Source organism: Punica granatum, chromosome 4, assembly GCF_007655135.1.
Source record: "Punica granatum isolate Tunisia-2019 chromosome 4, ASM765513v2, whole genome shotgun sequence".
In the NCBI taxonomy this organism is placed as follows: domain Eukaryota; kingdom Viridiplantae; phylum Streptophyta; class Magnoliopsida; order Myrtales; family Lythraceae; genus Punica; species Punica granatum.
In genome coordinates, this window is record NC_045130.1 from 29,379,120 (window position 1) to 29,402,398 (window position 23,279).

Sequence of the window (23,279 nt, forward strand, 5' to 3'; positions counted from 1 at the left end):
TGCAAGGGAAAGTGAGGGCCACGTGGTGCCGTTGCTACCCTTTCTTTTTCTTTTTTATTTTTTTTATTTTGCTTTTTTCCCTCTAGAAACGTGTGTATATATATATATAAGCATGTTAATATATGTATATGTATATGTATGCATGTTTAAAAAAAAAATGCTGGTTCATACACCTCCCCTCAAGAATGATATTAGAAGTCTTAATTTTGGATATTAATGTTAAGGAGTGGGGGTCTATGAAACCTGACATTTTTATTTCAAATAGCTTACATATACATATACATATACTTACATGCTTATATATATATATAATATTTGTATGCTGCTGGAGCATTAACCAAAAAAAAAAAAAAAGAAGGGAAAGGTGGCATGGGCTCCATGTGGTCTTGGGACCAGCCTTTATTTTCCACCGCCATGCATTTGCTTTCATTTGTTTCCTTCTTTTTCTTTCTTTTCTCTATTTTTGGTTGGGGGAGACGAAGAAGAAAATAGAGAGAGAACTAAAGTGCAAAGCTAGAGGAGAATCGAGGGAAACGAAGAATGGAAAAGTCGGGATATAGGAAGGAAACCTTGGAATTGAAGCTCAAACTTGCATTTGCTTAGATAATCAACACGGTTCGGTATGTTCAAGCTGAAATGGTTGTCTTTGTTGTGTCTGTTTATCTTCTTTCTATTTGTCCTTTGGGTTATCTTGCATGTGGTTGATATAGGTTGTTTTATGTTGAATTTCACTTAAGCAACCCAAGGAGTTATGTTCTTAAGATCATCTATGCCTTCTTGAAAGTATATATATATATATAGGCGTATATATATACATATATATGCATGTACCTTGTTCTCTGAGCTAATTGAAAATTAGAGGTTGGTCAAATAATTTCCAATAGTACCAATTCAATTTCTAACTTTGGGAAGTGTTTTGGCATGGAAAGTTTTCCTGTAAGATTAATTGAGGCTACTTCCATCTTCCTTTGTTGATCATGTTATGTTTGTGAGTTGGAATATGTTAGGTTAGAGGTATTATTTAAAATGGAGCAAAGCATGGAGAGAAGGGAATGGATAAAAGATTGAGAAGACAACAAGAGAAGAGATTAAGTTTATAATCAATGATATGCTTGAGTATGAGATTTTGAGTTTAAATCGATTGAGCTTCTTTTACTTTTAACCTTGCTTTTCTTGGTTGAGTTGAGAAACCGTTTGTTTTCATGGAGTTCCACTGTTATAATCAATTCTTTTATTAATTTTAGTATCTTGTTAATAACCAAAACGCATACTTTTCTCCATTTAATTGCTTAAGCAGAGTGTAGAGGTTAAACATCATTAAGTGGTGATTCTAGAAAGATCTATAGGTAGGTAGTGATTAAAATTAATGGTATTACATGATTAAGTTACATGTTGATAGGGGCTGATGGGTAATATATGATAAAATAAAGATGGGATTGATTATGGAAGAATCAATGTCGCTTTTTCCTTTCAGGAGGGATACCTACCAGCACCGATATGTATGGTCGTATTATTATGTTGTTCATAATTTAGTTTTATGCTTCAAATGATAGGAAACAAAGGCGAACAAAATCATGCACCCGGAAAGCTTGACTCATTGAAATAATTTTGGCAAGTTCTGTGAGTACTTTATTCCCTTGTGAAATTATATATATAAATATTATATGAATACAAATCATACGGAGTATTATTAAAGGAAATATTGTGATAATTTGGGAATAACAATTTGGTATGGATATATGAGGTGAGATGGCATGGTTGTAATTGATTATGCTTGTGTTATTGGTTGACTATAACTATGGGACCGCTGGACTCGGCGGATTACAAAATAGGCCTAATCAGCCGTTGGACCCTACAGAATACAAATGAGGCCTGATCGGCCGCTGACCCTACGAAATACAAATAGGGTTTTGATAGGCCGCTGGACTCGACGGAAAAGAAGTAGGGGCCAGATCGGCCGCTGGACCAGACAGAATAGAAATAGGGGTCTAATCGGCCGCTAGACCTGACAAAATATAAATGGTGATCAACTCTTACCGCCAGAGGTTAATAGGCGACCCCCGCTTATAAGATATGGATATTGGGAGTTGAGGATGATATGAGTGAGATGTGCGGGGTCACGGTACCATCCTAATTTGTCGCAAGGAAATGCGACCCTATGACTATATTATTTGACTAGTGTTGTGCATTGGTTGTTCGAATTGATTTAGACGGATGTGATGATTGTTGAGCTTGTCGAAATATGTTCTTATACTTGAATACGGGCAGGATGCTAAAGCTTGATCTGTCAACTGATAGTACAATGATTTGCTTTGGAACGCTAAATGAATGGATATTTGATCTTAATGTGATATTGGATATTAGAGAAATGGTTGGAAGAGTTGTGTGTATTTGTTAGTAAAATTTAAATTTAGTTACTATATTGAATATAATTATTATTATAGTTTGTATATATATACCATTTATATATGCGAGTGAGCTGATAGTTGGATTTGATGTGATTGTATTAGTTATTTAAATATTTGGTTGTTTGCAATTAAATATTTATTTAATAATACTTTATTTTGCTTTAGAATTTTGTACTCACTGAGATGTAGTTCATAGTCCCTGTATATAATTTTTTCAGATGAGTTAGGAGCTAGACTAGCAGCACAGGAGAACTATTTAGACATCGGGGATCAGCGTTAAGAATTTTTGTAGTTAGGCCCACTCATGTTATAAGTAGTAAGTTCATATAGAATGCTATAAATATGTTACGACTTGAAATTTTTCTTTAGTTAGTTTATTGATGTGGGTGAAAGAATGTCAACTCTTGAGATGTATATACATATCAGAGCTTGCTAGATTTGATATATATATATATATATATATTTGGGAGTTTATGGAAAGCAGGTTTTATATTAATAGTTGATGTGGTAATAGATATCGCGAAAAATTTAGGGAAAATTCTACTGAAATTTTTTAGTGAGTCGAATGTAGTGCCTGCAATTGTTTCTTTTTTCTTTTTCTTTTTTTGTAATTTTCTAAAAATAGAGAAAATTATAGCGATAAGACCTAAATAGACAAACTGTGACGCATTGAGAGCGAAATTGAAATAGCAACTAGGAATTGAGGATAAAAGGAACACGTTTTCTATCAAGTCCCAAATCATGTGTCATTGCTGTCAAGTAGCTAACTATTAGTGGAGACTAATCCCATTTAACATTAACTTGGCACTAACTACCAGGTACTTTTAGTCAATTTCAAACCCTTCAATGCAAGTATAGTCCAACCACTTGGAGAGTTCAATATATTATTGAGCCATACGCTCATGGTAGAAATTGTTTATAAAACTAAAAATATAATATATTATAATAATGCCAAGGGCAAACATAAAATAAAAATCTTTGCAGTATTTAAGTAAATAAGCAATTAAGAATATAAAAAGTTCACTTATTAATTAAACAATTAACTTAAGCATGTATTCAATAAATTAAAGACTTAAAAGTTAGTTAAGTTGTACTAACGTTGGTTGGTTCAAGCGGTTCGGCACTTGTTCCGCTTAAGCAATGTTTCAGGTTCGAACCCTCGTGAATGTAGAAAATCCACGATGCGAGAGTTTTATCCTTTAGTGGGCCAACTCGGCTCGACATGATTAATCGGACTTCAATTGGGCTTCCAAATACTAGGGTTAACACTGAAAAAAGGTTAGTTAACTTGTTACAAATGAGTTAAAGAAAGAAAAAGTAAAATGGAACGATATGGATGAGAAGATCTATCGTGAGAAAATATTTAAAGATACAAATAAGTTAAAAATGATTTTTTTTAATGCCAATTTGCATTATTTACTTGTTAAGTGGTTTTTTATTGAATGATTAAATATAATTAGACCTTCATTTTTCCTCTCTCTTCCTTTAATTTGTTTTTCCACTAATTTTTAACTAACTTTTAAGCACTTATTTAATTAAGTTATTATCCAACGCAAACTTAATTTAAGTTGAATCAAAGTTGAATCTATGTGGCGGTCCGCAGGTTCCGTGTCGAGGCCACTGATTGGGCGCACCTGTCATACCTAGGACTTTTACATGAATAATGGCCGTTAAATGACCACTTGTTTCTATATCTATCATTATTCAATGAATTAATGGCCGTTAAATGTTTGAGTGTTTGGAGATATAAGAAAGAGGTACTGTCATTTTGGTCCCTGAAAGATTTGTCATTCAACAGTTTAGTCTTTCAAATAATTTTAAACCAATTTATCCCTCCATGTGTATTTCGTCCACTAATAAAATAGTCCGGCCGTCAATTACAATATATATTTAGCAATTTATCCCAGGTTTGATACTTAGATGGGAGTGGGACTACCCACACCCTTTTGTTAGATATATTTTGGATATCTATTTCATTATATTAAGTCCATGACCCCCTTGTAACCGAATAAAATAGTCCAGTCGTCAATTGTTAGGATGGGAATTTTATGTGAAAGCTGACATGGAGTTAACGCTAGAAAAAGAACCATTTTTTAGGACCAAAGCACAAAATTATATCGTTTTCTCATGAGTTAATATCATCAATTTAGTCCTCAAAGAATTTATCACCCACCACTTTAGTCTGGAAAAAAAAGATTTTTGCAACCACAACTTCCTAGATGGTCATTTCATCAGACAAAATAGTCTATCGTTAATGGTGGTTACGGAAACATTGACGTGGCACGAAATGTTGTTAACTTAATCCATACACAATTTAAAAACGTAAAAAAAAAGGTAGAAACAACTGATTTAGGCCTTTTTTTTTGTGTATACTCGGGTATCTAGAAGTCCGTTGGTTCCGACAAATTCAGTTCGAGTCAAATCGGTCCACTAAGGGGTAAAACTCTGCCAGTGTAAATTTTTTCTATCTACAAGACTCAAATCCGAGACCTCGATGAAGGGAAACAACTTGATTTAGGCATCTTTATTTAACCTTCTTTCAAAAATTTAATTTTTTTTTTTTTGGTTGAGAGAGGGGCAACTTGGGTGGGGGCCTGTGACCTCCCGTACAAGTGAAGTTACCGGAGGCGTCAACAGGAATCGATTTCATACCCCTCCTACTCAAGCCAAGTCTGACCTCCGTTCCGCACGTACAAGAGTTTGATTTCTTGGAAATTTTTTTAGAGGATATTAAATTAAATCGCTTAAATCATGTTGCTTTTTGTTATCATTTTATTTTTATAATTTTATAATTTTTAATAGATAGATAGTTTGATCTGATAAATCTGGTTGCACCATTCTCAATGTCCCACACAATGAATATTTTGCTTGATGAACCAAACCAGCATGGATGGATTTAGGGGATGGTCCACTTGAACTCGAAAAAAATTACCAAATTTCAATTAGAATGTGTCAAAATTTATCAATTTTTCAATGAAATTATTTTATTTCGTTAAATAATTTCATTCTCTTTGACTTTACGATATAAAACTCTTTTGAACTTCGCCTCCATTGGACAAAATTCATAGATCCGTTCCCTGCAAACCAGGTATACGATCGTATGCAAGACACTCTTATTGCTTCGGGGATATACCTAATAAGGCTAATATGAACATGTTGAAGTAGACTTCCGAGTAATAAAGAATAAAATAGACAATAAAAATAAGATCTCATGCAGATACGAAATATACTACGTGGGATGACCACTTTGGCTGCGCATCTAAATAAAAAAAAAAAAAACTATGAAAGTTGACAACATCCGAAAGTATTACAATCTTCAAATACATACCCCTCCTGAATTTTCATGAATATAAGATATTACAATTTCGATCCCAATAATAGAAATTTCAAACCTGATCTGCATTTTCCACTTCACACTGTCATTCCCACCGAAAGGAATGAGAAGACAAACAAGCGGAATTCTGCTATGCTAAGTTACAGCGTAGGTCAATAAATATGTTATCGTAGTCAAAACAGAAGGGTTCACTTAGGGTCGATAGAGAAGACGCTATTAAGCGAGAATTCCGCGTACGGACCATTCTACCAATACAAACAGTCAAATTAGCTTTTAGACGGGTGTTGAACTTATTATTCATGACTCTCAGAGGTCAATAGAGAATGCTATTACTCGAGAATTCCGCGTAATGGTCACGACTCTCAGAGGTCACTCTTGTTCGAATCAAATTTCTGATTGTCTGAACTGATGTTCCTCTTTCATTTTCTTATTATGTCATCTTTCTGCAGGAAAGGAAAATCAATCTGCCCCTTTGTTTGGTCGAGACATGTCGACGTGTGCCAAAGACAGAGTTTATGGCCCTTTCTTTGCCAGTTTTCTGGTACTCTTGTTATTTCTTCTTTGATTTCAATGTTTATATTGAACTCTTCTACTTGTTCTTTAATCCTTATGGGCTAATTTCATATGCTAAGATTATGATTGAATCCACATGTAATTAATTTGTTTATTTTCTCTTGATCTAATGAGTTTTTTATCCTATTCTATTTATTCTATCTGATACTTAATGCTTGCAATTGTCTAATCAACAATTGTTATGATATGTTAGTCTAACTGAACTTGGGAATGGGATTTTAGATTTAGAACAAGGATAGAGTAGCCTAAGTTCAATAATGAGGAATTGAGTTGATTAGTGGGTAAGATAGGAATATACTTACATACCTTTGGTAGCCAATTCAAATTAGAACTTAATGAGTTTAGCTTAATTACAATTCCGGTAGGAATATCGGGAATTGGTTGAGTTAGATATTTTTCCTAAGTAATTCGGAAGATACTTAGGAAATACTTTTGAAATTTAGGTTAATAGATTGGGTCTTAATCGAATTAGGAAAGAGGGAGTAGATTGAATTAGTGAAGTGTGGGGGAAATTGTAATTCTAGATCGTCTCACCAATTGATTTTTTCGGTTATCTTTAATTTGCTTTATATTTTAAAAATTGATTTTAATTTGCTTAACCTCAAATAAATTGTGATAATTTCAAGCATAAGTAGAATTCTAGGACAAGTCCTTATGGGAACGAAACTCTACTCACTTTATATTACTTATTACAGCCCGTGTACTTGCGGGATTATAAAATCGTAAAACAAAATTTTAGCGCTGTTGCCGGGGACTTATTTTCTAAAATTTCTACTATATTTTATACTAAGCAACTTAGTTGTCGATCAAGGTTTAGTTTATATTTTCGAGCATAATCTAGTCTTCTTTCTTGAATTTTTGTAGGTACACTTACAATAGATGAGCCGTCAATGGAAAGCATGATTTGAATATATATAGCCAAGGGTGATACGAACTGGTGGAACCCACCAAGCTTCTCGTGGCAAGAAAAACATGCAACATGGCCGAATTCGTATGGATTTGAATCGCAACAATGGCTCCCGATACAAGACAAAAAGCCAAAGTATGGAGGAGGAACGTTTCATGTATTACCTATGGTCCTAGTTGGATCTCTTCGATACACGCTTACAGTCACAAGTGGCTCTATCAGAAGAAATCCAGAGACAAGGGAGTGATTTGCCTCTATCCTTCGCAACCAATCCATTGATGTGTTGTTGAAGGTCACCGATTTAAATTTGATGAGATTATCAAAGAAGTCACAATGAGCAAGACGTGGTGCAAACAACAATTTGAGGAATACAAGACCACAAGTGTCAGCACCGTTGAGCTCAAGGACGATTCCACATCAACGGAGAAAGAGGATCAAGAAGGACCTGATATCATGCCATCTGATGATGCAAGCAATCTCGAATATCCACTGGAGGATTCATTGCTTTCCGAAAGAAAATTTGAAGACGTGAATTTTCTTGGAGTCTTGAAGTGGCTAGAGCCTACACCATCTTTGCCAGGAGCTATAAATCGAGATGCACTTCCAATTTTCTTTCAATTACTGAAATTGATCCAAAATTTTGTGCCTCTACCAAGAAATAAAAAAATTTTGATTGGGCTGATTTGCATGGATTATTACTGCAGACACTCTATCAAGAATTGAAAGAAAGGATTCAAAGACTAGGGAACGAGTTAAAGTGGCAATCGAGGAAGCGACGATATCTTGCACTTCAAGAGGGACACCTACATCGATTCAAGAGAGTATTTTATATTTCTTTTTATTTTGTTCACTTTATTTTGGTATTTGTATACCGTGCTAAATGTGAAGTCGGAGTTAATTCACCACGGTTTTTTTTTTTATTGTGCTTAGTTTTTCATTTTCTTTTCGTTTTGTATGTTAGATATCTGGTTCTATTTTTTTATTTTAAGAAAAGAGGAAAAAGACCTACGGATGAGGATGGGCTTTGGTGTTCGACAGCCGTAGACCGAAAGTACAGAGAATTCTAAATTTTTACTGAGAAGCAGCAGCCAAGGCTTTAAATTAAGCGGCCCGGGCTCTCTTCATTCAGTTCGTTCATGTTATTCTTCCTAAAAAAAATAATATTTTAAGTTTAAAGTCAACGGATCAGGAAAGATCATTTTTGGCAATTTCAGTATTCTTTCTTCTTTACCACACTAATCGCTTTCTTGTAATCCCCCGTCTCCCTTTGTCTATATAGCCCTTTCTTTCCCTCGTGTTCTTTACCTCGTAGGCTCACAGAGAACTTGAAGATCATTATCGACTACAAGCTCTAATCATGGTAGCACCGACTTTGACACAGAGAGTCGATCATCATTCGCGACTAGAGCCGATGCCACTGCTAGCCCCTGTGGCACCAGTCCGATGACCAATGACTGCACCATGAACGACCAGAGCAGCTCCGCTCACAATCGTGCTCTGTGCCAGCATCCAACTCAAATCTGAGCAGAAGTCGTGGTATGCCCAGCCTACTAAGCACTCAAGATGGCAAATCCTCTACTCGAGCGTGTCCTAACTATCAAGGAACGCCTATTTTCCCTTTGGGTTAGGTAGGAGACTAACAATAACAAAGGATAGAAAGACTCGACAACACCAAAAGAGGTGAGATGAGTATCTAAGTGAAGTTGGTTCGAGTTTTCTTTTTCAAATTGAAAGCGAGAAGAAGAGAGAGAACATGAGAAGATTGAGTTCGAGAAATTCTGGGGAGGAGAATAATTACACAATCCAGGGAAGTGCCTTTCCATCCCTACTTTTTCATTGTTCTGGTAGATTCATGCTTATTAAACATTGAAGATAATGTTTAATTTAGGTTAAAAGGGATAAGCTTGATGAGTAGGTTGAGCCATGAATATTCATTAGCTACAGCTTGCTTTCCAGGGCTTACAGAATTTTTCAGCCTCAGACAGGGAAGATTCTGACTAGTAGAGATGTTAACTTCCTTGAACATGAATAGTGGGACAGGACAGACGAGTCTAGTCAAATATCAAGTGGTGTCCATGGAGGTTGATGAACTGGTGGATGATCAGCCTATCAAAAGGACAAGGTCACTCACAGATATATACCAGACATATATTCTGATAGTGATTGAGCAGGATCAACTGATAATATGAAGAGCACAGCTGAACATTGCTTTACTTTTGAAATGACATGTTTTTGCCAGTGCTCAAAGAAACATGAAGTTGTGGCACAATCAGCTGCAGAAGCTGAATTTGTGGCTGCAACTGCAGCAGTCCATCAAGCACGCACTTTGACTGAGGAAACTGATGCAAGATTTGCAGTTAAAGCAATAAGAAAGCACTAATATATGTGTATATAATCAAGCTACCTCCCTATATCCTAAAATCCAATGTTTCATGGAAGAACTATGCACTTCGATGTCAAGTGTTACTTTTTAAGGGAGGTGCAGAACAATGGTGAAGTTCGTGTACTACAAGACAGAAAACCAAGTCGCATATATTTTCTCTTAAGTTTTTCCCCATTAGAAAATTCGAGTTCCGTAGAGTGAAACTAGGAGTGTGCAGCTCCTCATCTAGGAGGAGAATGTTGGATGTCTAAGGAGTTGAAGGAGTCAAGTGAGTCGGTTGAGTCATGTCCCAGTCTATAGGCATTAATTGACAATTGGTTGTTTTATAGATCTATTTGGCTATTTTTCTGGTCAAGTATCGTTTGCCTTGTTTTGCTATCCTTGTGGTCAAGTTAGTTTCTTTTTGTGCCATGAAAAGCTGAGTTTAGTTCAGCTGAGTCTTGTATAAATTTTGCAAAGTTCAAGTCAATGAAAGTATCCTTTTAGCTCAGCTTTGTGTGCATACTTGCTACTCGAAACAACAGTTCTTTCTGCTAGAAAGACAAATCAAAGCTCTCTTTTGTTTGACCGAGACAGTTCTACATGCGCCAAAGAGTTATGGCCTCTTGATGGAAAATTTCAACAAATATTTGCCTAAGAAATTGTGATGAATTAGATAAGAACAAATTCGAGCTCATTCTGATCATGAGTTCCGAAACTAACGCACATAATTCTGGTGTTTGAAAAAAGGACCTTTTGATCAACCCCGAGATTATCTTGATTGACTAGTAGCACTTGTTGGGTTTCATATCAGTATCAATTCGAATTTGGTAATTGACACACTTATTGTAGCTAAAGTAGCGATATGCAATGAAAATGATTTTTAATAAACCATCGACATGATTCAGTCTATTGCAATTGCTAACATTTTGGATGGGCAAGGATCTAATGGTTTCCTGTGGATAATGACTAGTTAATTCAGCATGGTTCAAAAGATAATGACCTCTCAATTTTGAACTTCTAGAGATATAAAAGATTCGAGAAAAACACATTTTTTGGTTCTCTAAGTTTAGCGTGCGGTCAATTTTAATCATCTAGGTTTTAAAAGTGCTGAATTAGTCCTATACATTTGCTTCATAAGGCAATTTTGGTCTATTTTGTGACTTATAGAACCAAAAATGTCTTTCTTTTTCAAAACTTATAGGACCACATTTTAATTTAAACATAATTTATAGGATCAAAAATATCTTTTTCAAAATTTATAGGACCGAAATTTTCTTATAAAGCAAACATGCAGGACTGATTCTGTAAGTTTAAAATTGACTGAATGCCAAACTTACTTGACCAAAAATATCTTTTTCTCTAAAAGAATCAATTTGGCTGCAAATGACTTGTTGGTTATAGCCACCAAATTTATGACTTTCCTAATACTCAAAATTCAACAAATTGATCGCTAGAATAATATTATCCGGTTTAATCTGCACAAGGTACATTTTCCCCTTAACATAGGAAAATGCAAAAGATTGTTCCCAACTCTACCGACCTTCCAATAGAGTTATAGTAATCTCCTTGGCAGTGTTCTCTCTTCTATTTATTCCATCAGGGATCCTTTCCAGGTAAAACCCTGGCTTCTTGGGCTGAGGAAGTCTCATACTCTCGCTGTCAAGCATCAGGAGCACAGAAGACATGGTCGGTCTATCTTCAGGGCATTTTTGTACGCATAAGAGCCCAACTTGTATGCATCTCATAACTTCCGCAAGCGGGAAAGAATCCTCCATCTGTTCATCTATCAGATCATGTGCTTTCCCTTCAACCCACAGATTCCACGTCTGCATTTTCCATATGTTAAAAGAAAACCCTATATGAGAGCATCTCTAAAGTACATCTCTTGGATAACAAGCTTACATGCCCGAGAAGGTTGAAATTGTGGTCAGGATGATGAAACTCTCTGTTCCTTTTGCCACAAACTATTTCGAGCACAAGCACTCCGAAGCTGAAGACATCTGACTTTATTGAGAATATCCCATCAACAACATACTCCGGCGACATGTAGCCGCTGCAATTCCATCGTGGAAAGAAATGTATTTTCAGTTTCAGAGACTACAAAACAATTAATATGAATTTGAATTATCTAGACGAGAAGGTTTCGTGAATCTTTTTGATGGCCTTACTATGTGCCAACTATTCTTTTGGTTTTCTCTAAGAACTGATCCTCCCCAAATGTCCTGGCCATGCCAAAATCCGATATTTTCGGGTTCATCTTGCTGTCCAACAACACATTGCTAGCTTTAAGGTCCCTATGGATAATCGTCAACCTTGAATCTTGATGAAGATAAAGAAGTCCTTTAGCCACTCCCACAATGATGTTAAATTTCGTCCTCCACAATAGACAACTTCCTCCAGTTGTGCCTGCTGAAACATTTCCATGAGTTCAATTGATAATGACATGTTTCATGTAAAATGTTCGGATAGAATGGCACTAACGGAATACAAAGGAATCCAGGCTTCCGTTGGGCATGTACTCGTACACTAGCATCCTCTCTTGTCCTTCTATGCAACATCCCAAAAGTTTCACGAGGTTTCGGTGCTGAAGTTTTGCAATCAGCACTGCCTCATTCTTGAACTCATTGAGGCCTTGACTAGAAGTCTCCGACAGTCTCTTGACAGCAATTTCTTGCCCATTTGGGAGCTGACCCTGTAAAGAATTATTAAAGCATTGATGTCAAACTGTAAATACATGATGTAGATAAAAATATTGATTACATTACGTTTTAGAGAAGGATAGGTGATGACCTTGTAAACAGGCCCGAAGCCTCCCTGCCCTATCTTGTTGAAATGGGAAAAATTGTTAGTTGCTTGTGAAATCATGACCACATCAAACATGGGTAATTCAAATTTCTCCTCTTCCCCAGCATGAACATCAAGCCTTACCCCTGTCAAAATAAAAAGCATTCAATATTGATCGTTTGATTTTTGAAGCTGAGTACAAACACCTTCAATAAACACTATCAGATTGCTTAAAGAAGCCAGAGCGAAGGGAAGACTGAGGTACCTTGGCCTCTTCTTCTTCTCCAAGAAGCCCATAAACAGAATATTGCAGAACAGACTGATAGAATCACAGCCGCAGCAACAACGACCCCCTTCCTCCTTTTGGAATTTCCTTCTATTATAACAATTTGTTAGGTGGGAGAAAGGAATCAATAAACTTGAAGATATAGGGGGAATTTCACGTGGATAATTTTTCATTAGTGAATGAATTGCATTATATGTTACCTAGCTCTGATGCCACAACTCGGACAAAAAGTTCTCTGGGCTCGTATTCAGCATTACTTATCCTTATGTCAAGAAGATCTCCAAACCAAAACACGCAGCCTTTTTTGTCTCTGCTTTCAAATGGATGTGCATAGGCAGTGCATGTACAATTCCCCAGGCACATGTTCTCACATTCCTTCAGGGTCATGCTAGTATTCATCTCAAATAGCACCAAATCAGGCAACTTCACCCGCTTCACCCGTTTAAAACCTTCAGGACCCGAACAATTAAACGGGCTTTTCCTTATACACCCACCAGAGTACCATGGGTCAAGCGTGTCTGGGCCTTCAGCTGACTTGGACACATAGCCTGGAAGGCATTCGCATGTTCGGACAGCATTCACAATGACACACACTGCGTTAGGACCGCATTTCGCATACTCTTCGCATGAATCACTTGGTGACTCATATAAAAGCGTCCAATCAAGCGTTTGGGTATTCCACTTGTAATGTTGGACCTTGCCCGTGTAATTTACGAGAAACCTTACCAAACTGTTTTGGTCATGGAGATCGTATGAGAAGTATGCTTCCTGAGAATCATATACGAATATCGAGGTGATTACTGAATCAAAAGATGTGTTGATGCCGCCGAAACGAGGATGGGACCTAAACCTGTTAAAATGTTGACATAGGAACAGGAGGGAGGCATTAACACAGATATTGCAAGAACACTGCTTTTATCACACAAATGGTATAGGATGAATGTCACATTTAATCCACTTTTTGTAACATTTATATCGTTAAGAGCAATTGATTTTGCTCTTCGATCATGCCATGCACATGACCATCATTGGCCTCCCAGTCCATGCTTGATGGGTATGTGCACTTGTGAATTTATTCTTCAAGCATTACATCTAACTCAGTAAATTTGTATTAATCAGCAGTTGGCTTTCAAAACCTTTCATAAGGAGCACCAGAATAATTGGAAATGGGGTCACCTAGTAATCCTCATCCGTGTCATGATATGCATCGATATTTAAGGAAAGAGAAGTACTTAGATCAGTTGCAGTTGTCTTTCAAAATTTATATGCGAAAAAATGATAGGTAGGAAGAAAGCAATTCTAAACGATGTGCGACAAAATTACGATGACATCGGCAAACAAGTTCCAAGAATACCTTGTGATGTTGTCCTCAAAAAGCTTCAGTTGTGGAAATCCACGGGGATCCATACTGTAAGAGAAGTGCCCCGCAAAAGGATCTTCTGCACTCTTCCATGACGTAAGTTGCCACTCCATCCCGGCCTTAAAGTCCCAGCCAAGTTTCATTCCCGCCAACATTGTATCGGTAGGATAGTTGAAACTTTGCCACAGATAAGTTTCCGAGTTATCGTATTTCAAAACCAAGTTTCCTGAGTCAAGGAGCTTTGTGGTTGTGCTCCTCGAAGATAGACTCCGAGTATTCGACGACCAATATGCTTGTCCAGAGTTGTCTTGGATAACGAGAGTCCCATGCTCGATCTTCAAAAGACCAAGGGAGCCATTGAGGGGTTTATTTCTATTTGCAACCCAAACAATCGTTTTACTTGGGATATTATAAAACCAAATCCCAAGATAACGGTTGCTCGAGTTGTCTGTATTAAAGAACCCCAGCTGGAACTTTCCTCCGGCGGAGATTAACCTCTCGCCCTCACTCATGGATTGGGATTGATTCAGTGAATCCATGCACACACACAAACCAAGCATCAACGATAATGCTAGAAGTGACGAGAATACAGTGGAAGACACAAGCAATCTCATTGAGCTGCAAGATTGATCTGAACTCCCCGAAAGTTGCCGAAGTGAATGATTGTGTAGTGCTCAATAAAACCGGGCATCCCATGTCAACTCTTATATTTGGCCGAGTTGAAATGTCGCCTAACGAAGAAGATGTCATTATGTTTGCAGCTTCCAAGTTGAAATGTCTACGAAATCTACATTTATCTGTCATTCAACGACCTCTCAATTTCTTCTCTTTTTTTTTTTTTTTGGTTACAAATGATGTCCATTAGTTTGATACAATAAAATAAAACTCTTAAATAACTAATAAAGGGAAAAAGTAATTCTACAACGAATATCGAATGTAAAATCTTTTAATGAACAAATAAATCTACACGTCACTATGCTACATCCTGTTTGATATCACCTGTCAATTTCGAGAGTATGGACGCCCCAAAAACAAATCTAACCCGGCCGGAAAGGGACATGTTGACAGTTGACTTTTAGGTAACCCTGTGTGGCTGCAACATCAGGGGATGTCGCTTCAATTATTTATCACTTTGAAGAGATATACATTTCTAATTTTATAATAGTATATATGTAGGGTTGTATAACAAATCAGCTATTATGGACCTTGCTCAAAAATTCACCTATTGTTGAATGAAATTTTCTCAAATGTTCAAAAAAATTTCTTATTCTATCATTTTTTCCCCTAAAGTGTTCTTGTCAAAATTGAAAAGGGAATATGCATCTTAATTTTGGCTATTAGTAACCTGGTGTGGTGAATGTGGTTGCGTATGATGCTCCCTCCCCTCAAGAATGATATTAGAAGTCTTAGTTTTGGATATCAATGTTAGGGGGTAGGGGTCTCGCCAACAGCGAATCCCCTCACCCTAGATAGCTGAAGGTTTTGTAGTGAGTCAAATGTAATACCTATAATCGTTTCCTCTTTCTAAAATTTTCTTAAATTTCAGAAAATGTAATTGATTTAACGAAAATTAAATAGATAAGACCTAAATGTAAAAATTGTGACACATTGAGAACGAAATTGAAATAGCCACTAAAAATTGAGGATGAAAAGAACATGTTTCTATGAAGTCCCAAATCGTGTGTCAATGTTATCAAGTAGCTAACTATTTGTTGAGACTAATCACGTTCAACATTAACTTGGCATTGATTACAAAGTACCGGGTCTTTTGAGTAGAAGTAATATAGATAAAAGATTTGTCAATCAACAGTTTAGTCCTTTAAAAATTTTTATACCAATTTATCCTTCAGTGTCTATTTCGTCTACTAGAATAGTCCAGTCGTCAATTGTTAGTCCACACCATGATGGAAATTTTACGTGGAAGCTGACATGGAACACTAGAAAAAGAAACATTTTTTAAGACCAAAATGCAAAACGGCATTGTTTCCTCATTAGTTAATTATCAATTCAGTCCTCGAAGAATTTATCACCCATCACTTTAGTCCTCGAAATGATATTTTTGCAACCACAACATTTCCTAAACATTCATTCCATTGGACGAAATAGTTCATCGTCAAATAGCAATTGTGGAAACATTGACGCGGCATGTAACGTTGTTGACTTAATCCATACACAATTAAGAAAAGAAAAAGGAAAAAAAAGGCTAGAAACAACTTGATTTAGGCATTTTTATTTAACCTCATTTCAAAAATTTGGGTTGAGAGATGGGCCAGCTTGGATGGGGGCCAGTGACATGCTCTGCAAGTGAGGTCACCAGAGGTGTTAAGGGCCCGCAGCGGCCTTGCCTAAATAGAGAGAGAGAGAGAGAGTGTGTGTGAGAGAGGAGGGCAACTCAAGTGGGCTTATTGGCCAAGGACCTCCCTCCCAAGCGAGGCCGCTGACAAAGAGCTCCCATAGGCAAGTTGCCCCCATTTCCACAAAAAAAAAAAAAATTGGATCTTTTGGAAAATTTGTTAGGGGATATTAAATTAAAATGCCTAAATCACTTTTTAAGACCAAAACGCAAAACAATATCATTTTTTTCATTTGTTTATTATCAATTTAATCCCTGAAGAATTTATAACCCACCACTTTTGTCCTCTAAAAAAGATTTTTGTGACCACAACATTTAGGAAATATTCGTTCCATCAGACAAAATAGTCCATCATCAAATGGCAGTTACGGAGAAATATTGATCTAGCATGTAACATTGTTTACTTCATCCACAATTTAAAAGTTTAAAAAAAGAATAACACTTGATTTAGGCATTTGTGGTTGATCTCCTTTCAAAAATTAAATGATATATATATATATATGTGTGTGTGTGTGTGTGTGTGTGTGTGTCTTTGGGTTGAGAGGGTGCGGCTTGGGTGAAGGCCAGTGAACACTCCCACAAATGAGGTCACAGGAGGCGTCAGGGGCCTCCTGCATCCTCACCCAAATAGAGAGAGACAAACAGAGGGGGCAGCTCAAGTGAAGGCTCCTCCCAAGTGAGGCCGATGGCAGAGAGCTCTCACACCCGAGCTGGCTCCCATCTCAACCAAAAAAAAAAACAGAGAGTTGTATTTCTTGGAAAAAATTTTAGAGGATGTTAAATGAACTCTTAAACCAGGGCGTCTTTGTTTTCTACTTATTTTCAATTTCTTTTAAATATTTAATAGGTAGATGGACTGGCCTAGTAGGTCTCCGGTTGTACCATTCTCAATGTCCCACACAATGAGAGGGACGTCGTCCTTTACTCCTACAGACATAAATACATTGCTTGATAAACCGACCTGGTATAGGAACCTATGCAAGACGCTCTGGTTAGCTCGGGGATATACCTAATATGAACATATTGGAGTAGATTTACAAGTAATAAAGAATAAAATAGACAATAAAATAAGATCTCATGCAGACACGACCGATAAACGTTATTTGGGATGACAGCTTTGGCTGGGCAAAGGGTGATTGAAATAAACCAATAAACCAAATTCTATAAAAGTTTACAACATCCAATAGTATTACAATCTTCCAATACATATCCCTCCTAAATGTTCAGGAATATAAAATATTACAATTTCAATCCTAATAATAGAAATTTCAACCCTGATCTGCATTTTCCCCTTCACACTGTCATTCCAAACTCCAATCGTCAACACGGCAAATATATTAGGACTAGTTCTGCTTTGCATCATATTACCTATAGGGAGAAGCGGTGCAAATTGGTTTGGTGAATCTACAGATAAGGAAGACGCTATCTAAGCTAAATCAGTACAAACCAGTTACTTTAGCAGATAATGAAGCCAGCAATTAGTAAAAGGAATGAGAAAAAAAAATTCGTCAAAGGTGAATTCTGCTGCGCTGAGTTATACAGGATAGGTCAATACATATGTCATTGTATCTAGGATAGGGACCCCAGATACTTAACGGTCAATAGAGAAGACGTGAGATTTCCGCGGACGTACCATTCTACCAATACAAACAGTCAGATTAGCTTTTAGAGAGGTGTTGAACTCATTATTCACGACTCTTAGAGGTCAGCCTTGTTTGAATCAATTTCTGATTGTCTGAACTGATGTTCTCTTTCGTTTTCTCAGTTTGTCATCTTTCTGAAGGAAAGGAAAATCACAGTGCCCACTTTGTTTGGTCGAGACAGGTCGACGTGTGCCAAAGACAGAGTTTATGGCCTTCCAATGGAAAATTCAACAACCCCTCCAAGTTGATGAAATAGTCTGCCAAGAAATTGTGATGAATTAGAACAACAAATACAGATGAGAAGTTCTGATCTTGATTTGGAAACACCCCAATTATTGGTAATCCATAGAAAAGGATCTTTTGATCAATCCAGATATCATTTTGATTGACCCATGGTAATGGTCGAGTTTGACATCGATATCAACTAGAATTTGATTGACACAACTTAATAACTTCTTGCTGCTAAGCCAGCAATATGCAATGGAAATGATTTTTAAGATTATTTGAGATACACACTCTTAATATGGTTCAATCCATTGCTAACATATTGGATGCGTGGGTAAAAAATCAAATGATTTCCTGTCTTATCCTTTGAAGAATTTACAACAAGTTCAGTCAAAAATAAAATTCTTAATGGTCATTTGAGAAGTCACAACCATGGGCAAAACATAAGTACAGCATTCATACTTAATTTTTGAATGTATAATACTACGCTTTAGAATGAATCAAGCTTTCAATCATCTTCCTTTGATTGCAGAATCAGTTATCACAGACATTGACCTCATACTTTTTTTTCTACGACCGAATCTCCATAATTCCCATGCCTATATATTTTACACACTCAATCAGCATTTAACATTGTCCATTATAGTTTAAGGTGGCAGTGCTCTTCAAGCTGCTGACAGGATCTAGTAGCAACACTGGAAGCTGTATGCCTGAGATTTCTTGGAAAATGTACCTCCCGTGGCGTACTCTGGAGACATGTACCCCCTAAAATAAAGGCCATTGTCATGCACCTGGGAGAATTTGATTTGTTAATCGAAAAAATATGCAATATCTTTGTTGAAGGAAATCTAGATCCTTACAATGTCCCTAAGACCCCCTTGGTATTCAAGAAATCCTGAGTGGCCTGAAACGTCCATGCTAGACCAAAGTCCGATATTTTAGGATTCATCTTCTCGTTTCAAATCTTGGTATATGAATCCCAAGCGAGAGTCACGAAGTAGATAGAGAAGCCGTGTACTAGAGGAACTTAAATGTCAATATATATCTGTCTTAGATGTTTCGATTTTATATTGCCCTTTCCTAGAGGGAACTGAAATGTCAATATATATCTGTCTTAGATGTTTCGATTTTATATTGCCCTTTCCTAGAGGGAACTGAAATGTCAATATATATCTGTCTTAAATGTTTCGATTATATATATATATATATATATATATATATTTTGGGATGATGTTGCGAGAGACATTGCTGGGAATAGAACAAATAAATGTTATTCCATTGTTATCTTTTCTTTTCTTTTCTTTTTAAGTTGTCGTCTTGCAAAACAGTAATCCATATCCTAAGAGGGACAAGGCTTTACATAATTGCTCGGCCGTCCTGGATTCAATTGCAAGTAGAGAATTCGAACCAGCTCGACAACAATGGCAGGCAACTAGCAAAGCTCTAATTGTTGATTGACTGATCAAAGCCCAACACACGTAGTTGACGCTGGAACATTGAAAACCAAATTGATATTTACAAAGAAAGAGCAAAGATGTCCACAGCATTAACCCCTTTGCTCTTGCACCATTACTATAAGCAATTAGACGACTCTTTCATAATCTTATTTGTATGCCGAACTCTTCAAATAAAAGCTTAGCATACAATTCCAACAGCATAAATCAAATAAGGAATCATAATATATCAGTAAAGTATGATGAAATCTATGTGACATCACTATCGCCCTTTATATATAATCAAACCTGTGGTGTTAACAAATCAAGGTTGCCTAACAAATCAAACCCGAAATGGCTACTTCCATGAAAGTTGCTCCCTTTGCAGTGGTGCTGTTTTATCTTCTTTTTTTATGTTTGGGTGAAATGTTACGCTGACCCAATTGTAGAAACAGTATATAAAATTTGTAATGGCAACACGTTTGATCCGAATAGTCAGTACAGTGCGAATCTTGACAGCATGCTCCTGCAATTACAGCAAGAGGCACAATATCATGGTTACAACTACTTTTATAGTTCTCTTGGGTTTAAGCAGACCATCTATGGGCACGCTGCATGCCACGGACGACTTTCACACAGCAATTGCCATTACTGCTTGCAAATGGCTTTACATAATATATACACTGGAGAAGACTGTCCCCCTGATCCTATAGGACTTCAACTTCAGCTTGTAGACTGAAGAATAAGGTAAGGAATCCATTACTTTTCTGAGCCATGATGCAACGGATCTATTATTGTCTGGTTTCCTCTGTGAAGTCCTTTCTATGTGTCTGAATAAAAATCCAGGTTATGCAAAGGGTTCTGCTCAGTAGAGCAACTCTTTGTGCATAACCTCCTATTTACATAGGTATGCTTACTCCTATCCAACTGTGTATTACTATGGCTCGTGACATACCTCCTGCTTCCTTACATAATAAAGTATGTTAATTGATGGAGTCTGAATTCATACCTCGAACCCTAGTTTGTGTCGTGTTCCTGAGTCTTCAATCAATTCCGCTCCGAACTTGCAAACAAAGGAGAATAAGGGTTTTCCTTGATTTCTCCCTCTGATGTTTAAGTAAGATCTATGTCTGAGATTGTATAATATTGGTTGGAATTAAATAATATACCTTCTAAGGTTTATATAGGAGGGGTGTGAGGTGATAAAATCCAGAGATATTTGGGATATGTGATATATTCCAAATATATTTGATATGATCTTCCCCAAGATATATTAGGAAAGTATATATTATAAGAGATAGATATTGTCTCTCACTTGGGCCAGCACATGAGCCTCATTTAGTTAGAGTGGACGTATGCCTTGTCGGGCTGCTTAGCAGGCCGCTAGGGCGGAGTCCATCATTTTCCCCTTACTCGGCTCCAAGTTAACTTGGAGGTGAGTAGAAGAAATCTTGTGTCAGGCGCAATGACGCAAGTCACTTTGACCTTGAGGCTTGAACTGCAGTCGGTCGCTCCATCGAACAAAGCTGATTTTTTTTTATGCGGCAGAAGATGTGGCAAATCGGTATCTCGAGAAAAATAGGTTCTGACAACCCTGTCTCGAGAGAAACGGCCTCCAGAGCAAAACTCACAGCCTTTGACTGTGAAAAGACAAGATTTAGGCCGAATTCCATCGTTTAAGGTCTCAAACGGGCATTTTTATATTATTTGGGTGTTTTTACAATTTTAGGAAAAGTTTATATCTTTCGTGCAATTTAGACGTTTTTAAATCTATTTAAGCATTGTAAAACCCTAGGGTTAGGGGATTTATTTTTTTATTATCAATAAAAATTGGAGCTTTCGTGCTCTTTGCCCAATTCTTGGATTCGATCTGAGTTGGATGCCAATTACCTAGGTATTCGAAGAATCAATAGAGAGTTGAAGGTCGTAGTTCCGGTATTCTGCGGAATCAACGGTTCTGTGACAGGTTCTGTGCGTGTATGCTGCGTCAGTTGGTATCAGAGACGCGTTCATTCTTGGATCAACGATGCCGCCCTGAAGAACGGCTAATCAACGTCGTGTTGCGGAGGAGGATGAACTGGATTGAAGGATCGAGCATATCATTAATACCCGGCCGGTGGTACCATTGGAGCGTAGGCTGGGCGTGTTTGTGGATCGCCTAGCCAAGAAGATGGGAGCGTTGCTGGAGGCCCGATAGGAGGTCGACTCGAGGAGCTGCCGAGTCCCTAATTCGACTGCGAAATTGGAGGAAATTGAGTATGATTCCAATTCTGAAGGGGAAGCAACTTTGTTTTCGTAAGAGGATCCGTCTGATAACGCATTTTTTGTGGCAGGAGGCGATGGAGACCCCAAGTTCGACGAGGAGGAGGAGATTGTGACAGGGAACATCAAGATTGGTGATTGGGTCAGTCAGGACCTGGGAAAGACTATGGATCCATGGGACGCATCTATTGGCACAATTGCTTACATGAGTCCGGAGAGGATAGAGACAGTTCAAGAAGCATATCACCTGCATAAGGTGGGAGTTGGAAAAAATAGGAGGGAAGTGAGGTTGAAGTCGGAAATTGAGAAGTACTGTACCTTGAATCAACAGTTGAGGACGAAAATGTCAGATGTCTCTACCGAACCAATCAATACAGCAAAGTATTTTTAGTCAGAATTTTTTTCCAATCATCCGTTTTGGAGCATGGGCTAATATCGATTTTTGGTCAAGTATGGAAGATGTGTATGTTTGCGGGAATAATTTTATCTCTGGACTCCTAGGGCGAATTCGAGGGGGAATTCTCTCCACCCATGGGAGAATGATGTGGCAGAAGACGTAGCAAATCAGTATCTCGAGAAACATAGGTTTTAACAATCCTGTCTCAAGGGAAACGGCCTCTAGAGCAAAACTCACAGCTTTAGCTGTGAAAAGACGATATTTAGGCCGAATTCCATCGTTTAAGGCCTCAAATAGGCATTTTTATATTATTTGGGCGTTTTTACAATTTTAGGAAAAGTTTATGTCTTTCGTGCAATTTAGGTTTTTTTAACCCTATTTAAGCTTCGTAAGCCCTAGGGCTAAGGAGAGTTGTTTTTTTATCAGTGAATAAAATTCAGAGCTTTCGTGCTCTTTGCCCAATCTCAAAGTCTATTAGAGTTTGATGTCTATTTCCTGGTATTCGTAGAATCAAACAGGTGGTATAAGGTCGTAATTCCGGTATTCGTGCGCGAATCAATGGGTTTATGACGGGTTACTTGCGTGTACGCTGCGTCATTTTTCCTCTCCGATAATGTGTGTGATATGGTGTAGCCATTTCCGGGAATCGGTCATCATTATGCCCCCAATAGCTCTGATGCTTCTAGAGTAAACTTTCTATTGGATGTCTCCATGGAGAGCGAGTATGAAAATGAAGATGAAGAGGTTGCTTTAGACTTGCTTGGCTCTGGTCACTGAAGATGAGAACAAGGAGATTGGTGTGAAATGTTTATGCCCCTACTGATGATTGTATGAGCGACTGCTAGATGAAATACCAATTGATCACGCCAGTGAGGATCATGTTGTCAAGTATAGAATCTACTTCAGTGTCTACTTTTACTAAAGCATGTAATAATAGAAATAGCCCACG

The 23,279-nt window shown here is 37.4% G+C and overlaps 1 protein-coding gene and 1 long non-coding RNA gene across 3 annotated transcripts; one reads left to right on the top strand and one right to left on the bottom strand.

Annotated features, from left to right (window-relative positions):
• The first annotated feature begins 192 nt into the window (after nucleotides 1-192).
• Nucleotides 193-6,429, top strand: LOC116205926. The gene is made up of 3 exons (XR_004156601.1): nucleotides 193-620; nucleotides 1,554-1,620; nucleotides 6,192-6,429. It is a non-coding gene; the product is annotated as an uncharacterized LOC116205926 (long non-coding RNA).
• A 4,556-nt stretch (nucleotides 6,430-10,985) lies between these two features.
• Nucleotides 10,986-14,747, bottom strand: LOC116203694 (G-type lectin S-receptor-like serine/threonine-protein kinase At4g27290). 2 transcript variants are annotated; one of them, XM_031535564.1, is made up of 8 exons: nucleotides 14,012-14,747; nucleotides 12,858-13,507; nucleotides 12,637-12,747; nucleotides 12,378-12,517; nucleotides 12,069-12,279; nucleotides 11,756-11,996; nucleotides 11,490-11,640; nucleotides 10,986-11,413 (listed from the first exon to the last, which is right to left on the bottom strand). In XM_031535564.1, exons 1-8 carry the CDS (start codon nucleotides 14,629-14,631, stop codon nucleotides 11,120-11,122), a joined length of 2,418 nt encoding a protein of 805 aa, XP_031391424.1. In that variant the 5' UTR covers nucleotides 14,632-14,747; the 3' UTR covers nucleotides 10,986-11,119. The 2 variants fall into 2 exon arrangements, with proteins under 2 accessions (XP_031391424.1, XP_031391425.1); XM_031535565.1 differs by having other exon boundaries at nucleotides 11,756-11,993; nucleotides 14,012-14,746.
• Between the last annotated feature and the right edge of the window lie 8,532 nt (nucleotides 14,748-23,279).

What these genes read in the sequence shown, in the direction of transcription:
- LOC116203694 (XM_031535564.1), bottom strand. Translation starts at nt 14,631, where the DNA reads ATGAGATTGCTTGTGTCTTCCACTGTATTCTCGTCACTTCTAGCATTA. An exon ending in AGTTGTGGCATCAGAGCTAG is followed by an intron (nt 12,748 to 12,857) that starts GTAACATATAAT and finishes TTGTTATAATAG; the next exon opens with AAGGAAATTCCAAAAGGAGG. An exon ending in CCTGGATTCCTTTGTATTCC is followed by an intron (nt 11,997 to 12,068) that starts GTTAGTGCCATT and finishes GAAATGTTTCAG; the next exon opens with CAGGCACAACTGGAGGAAGT.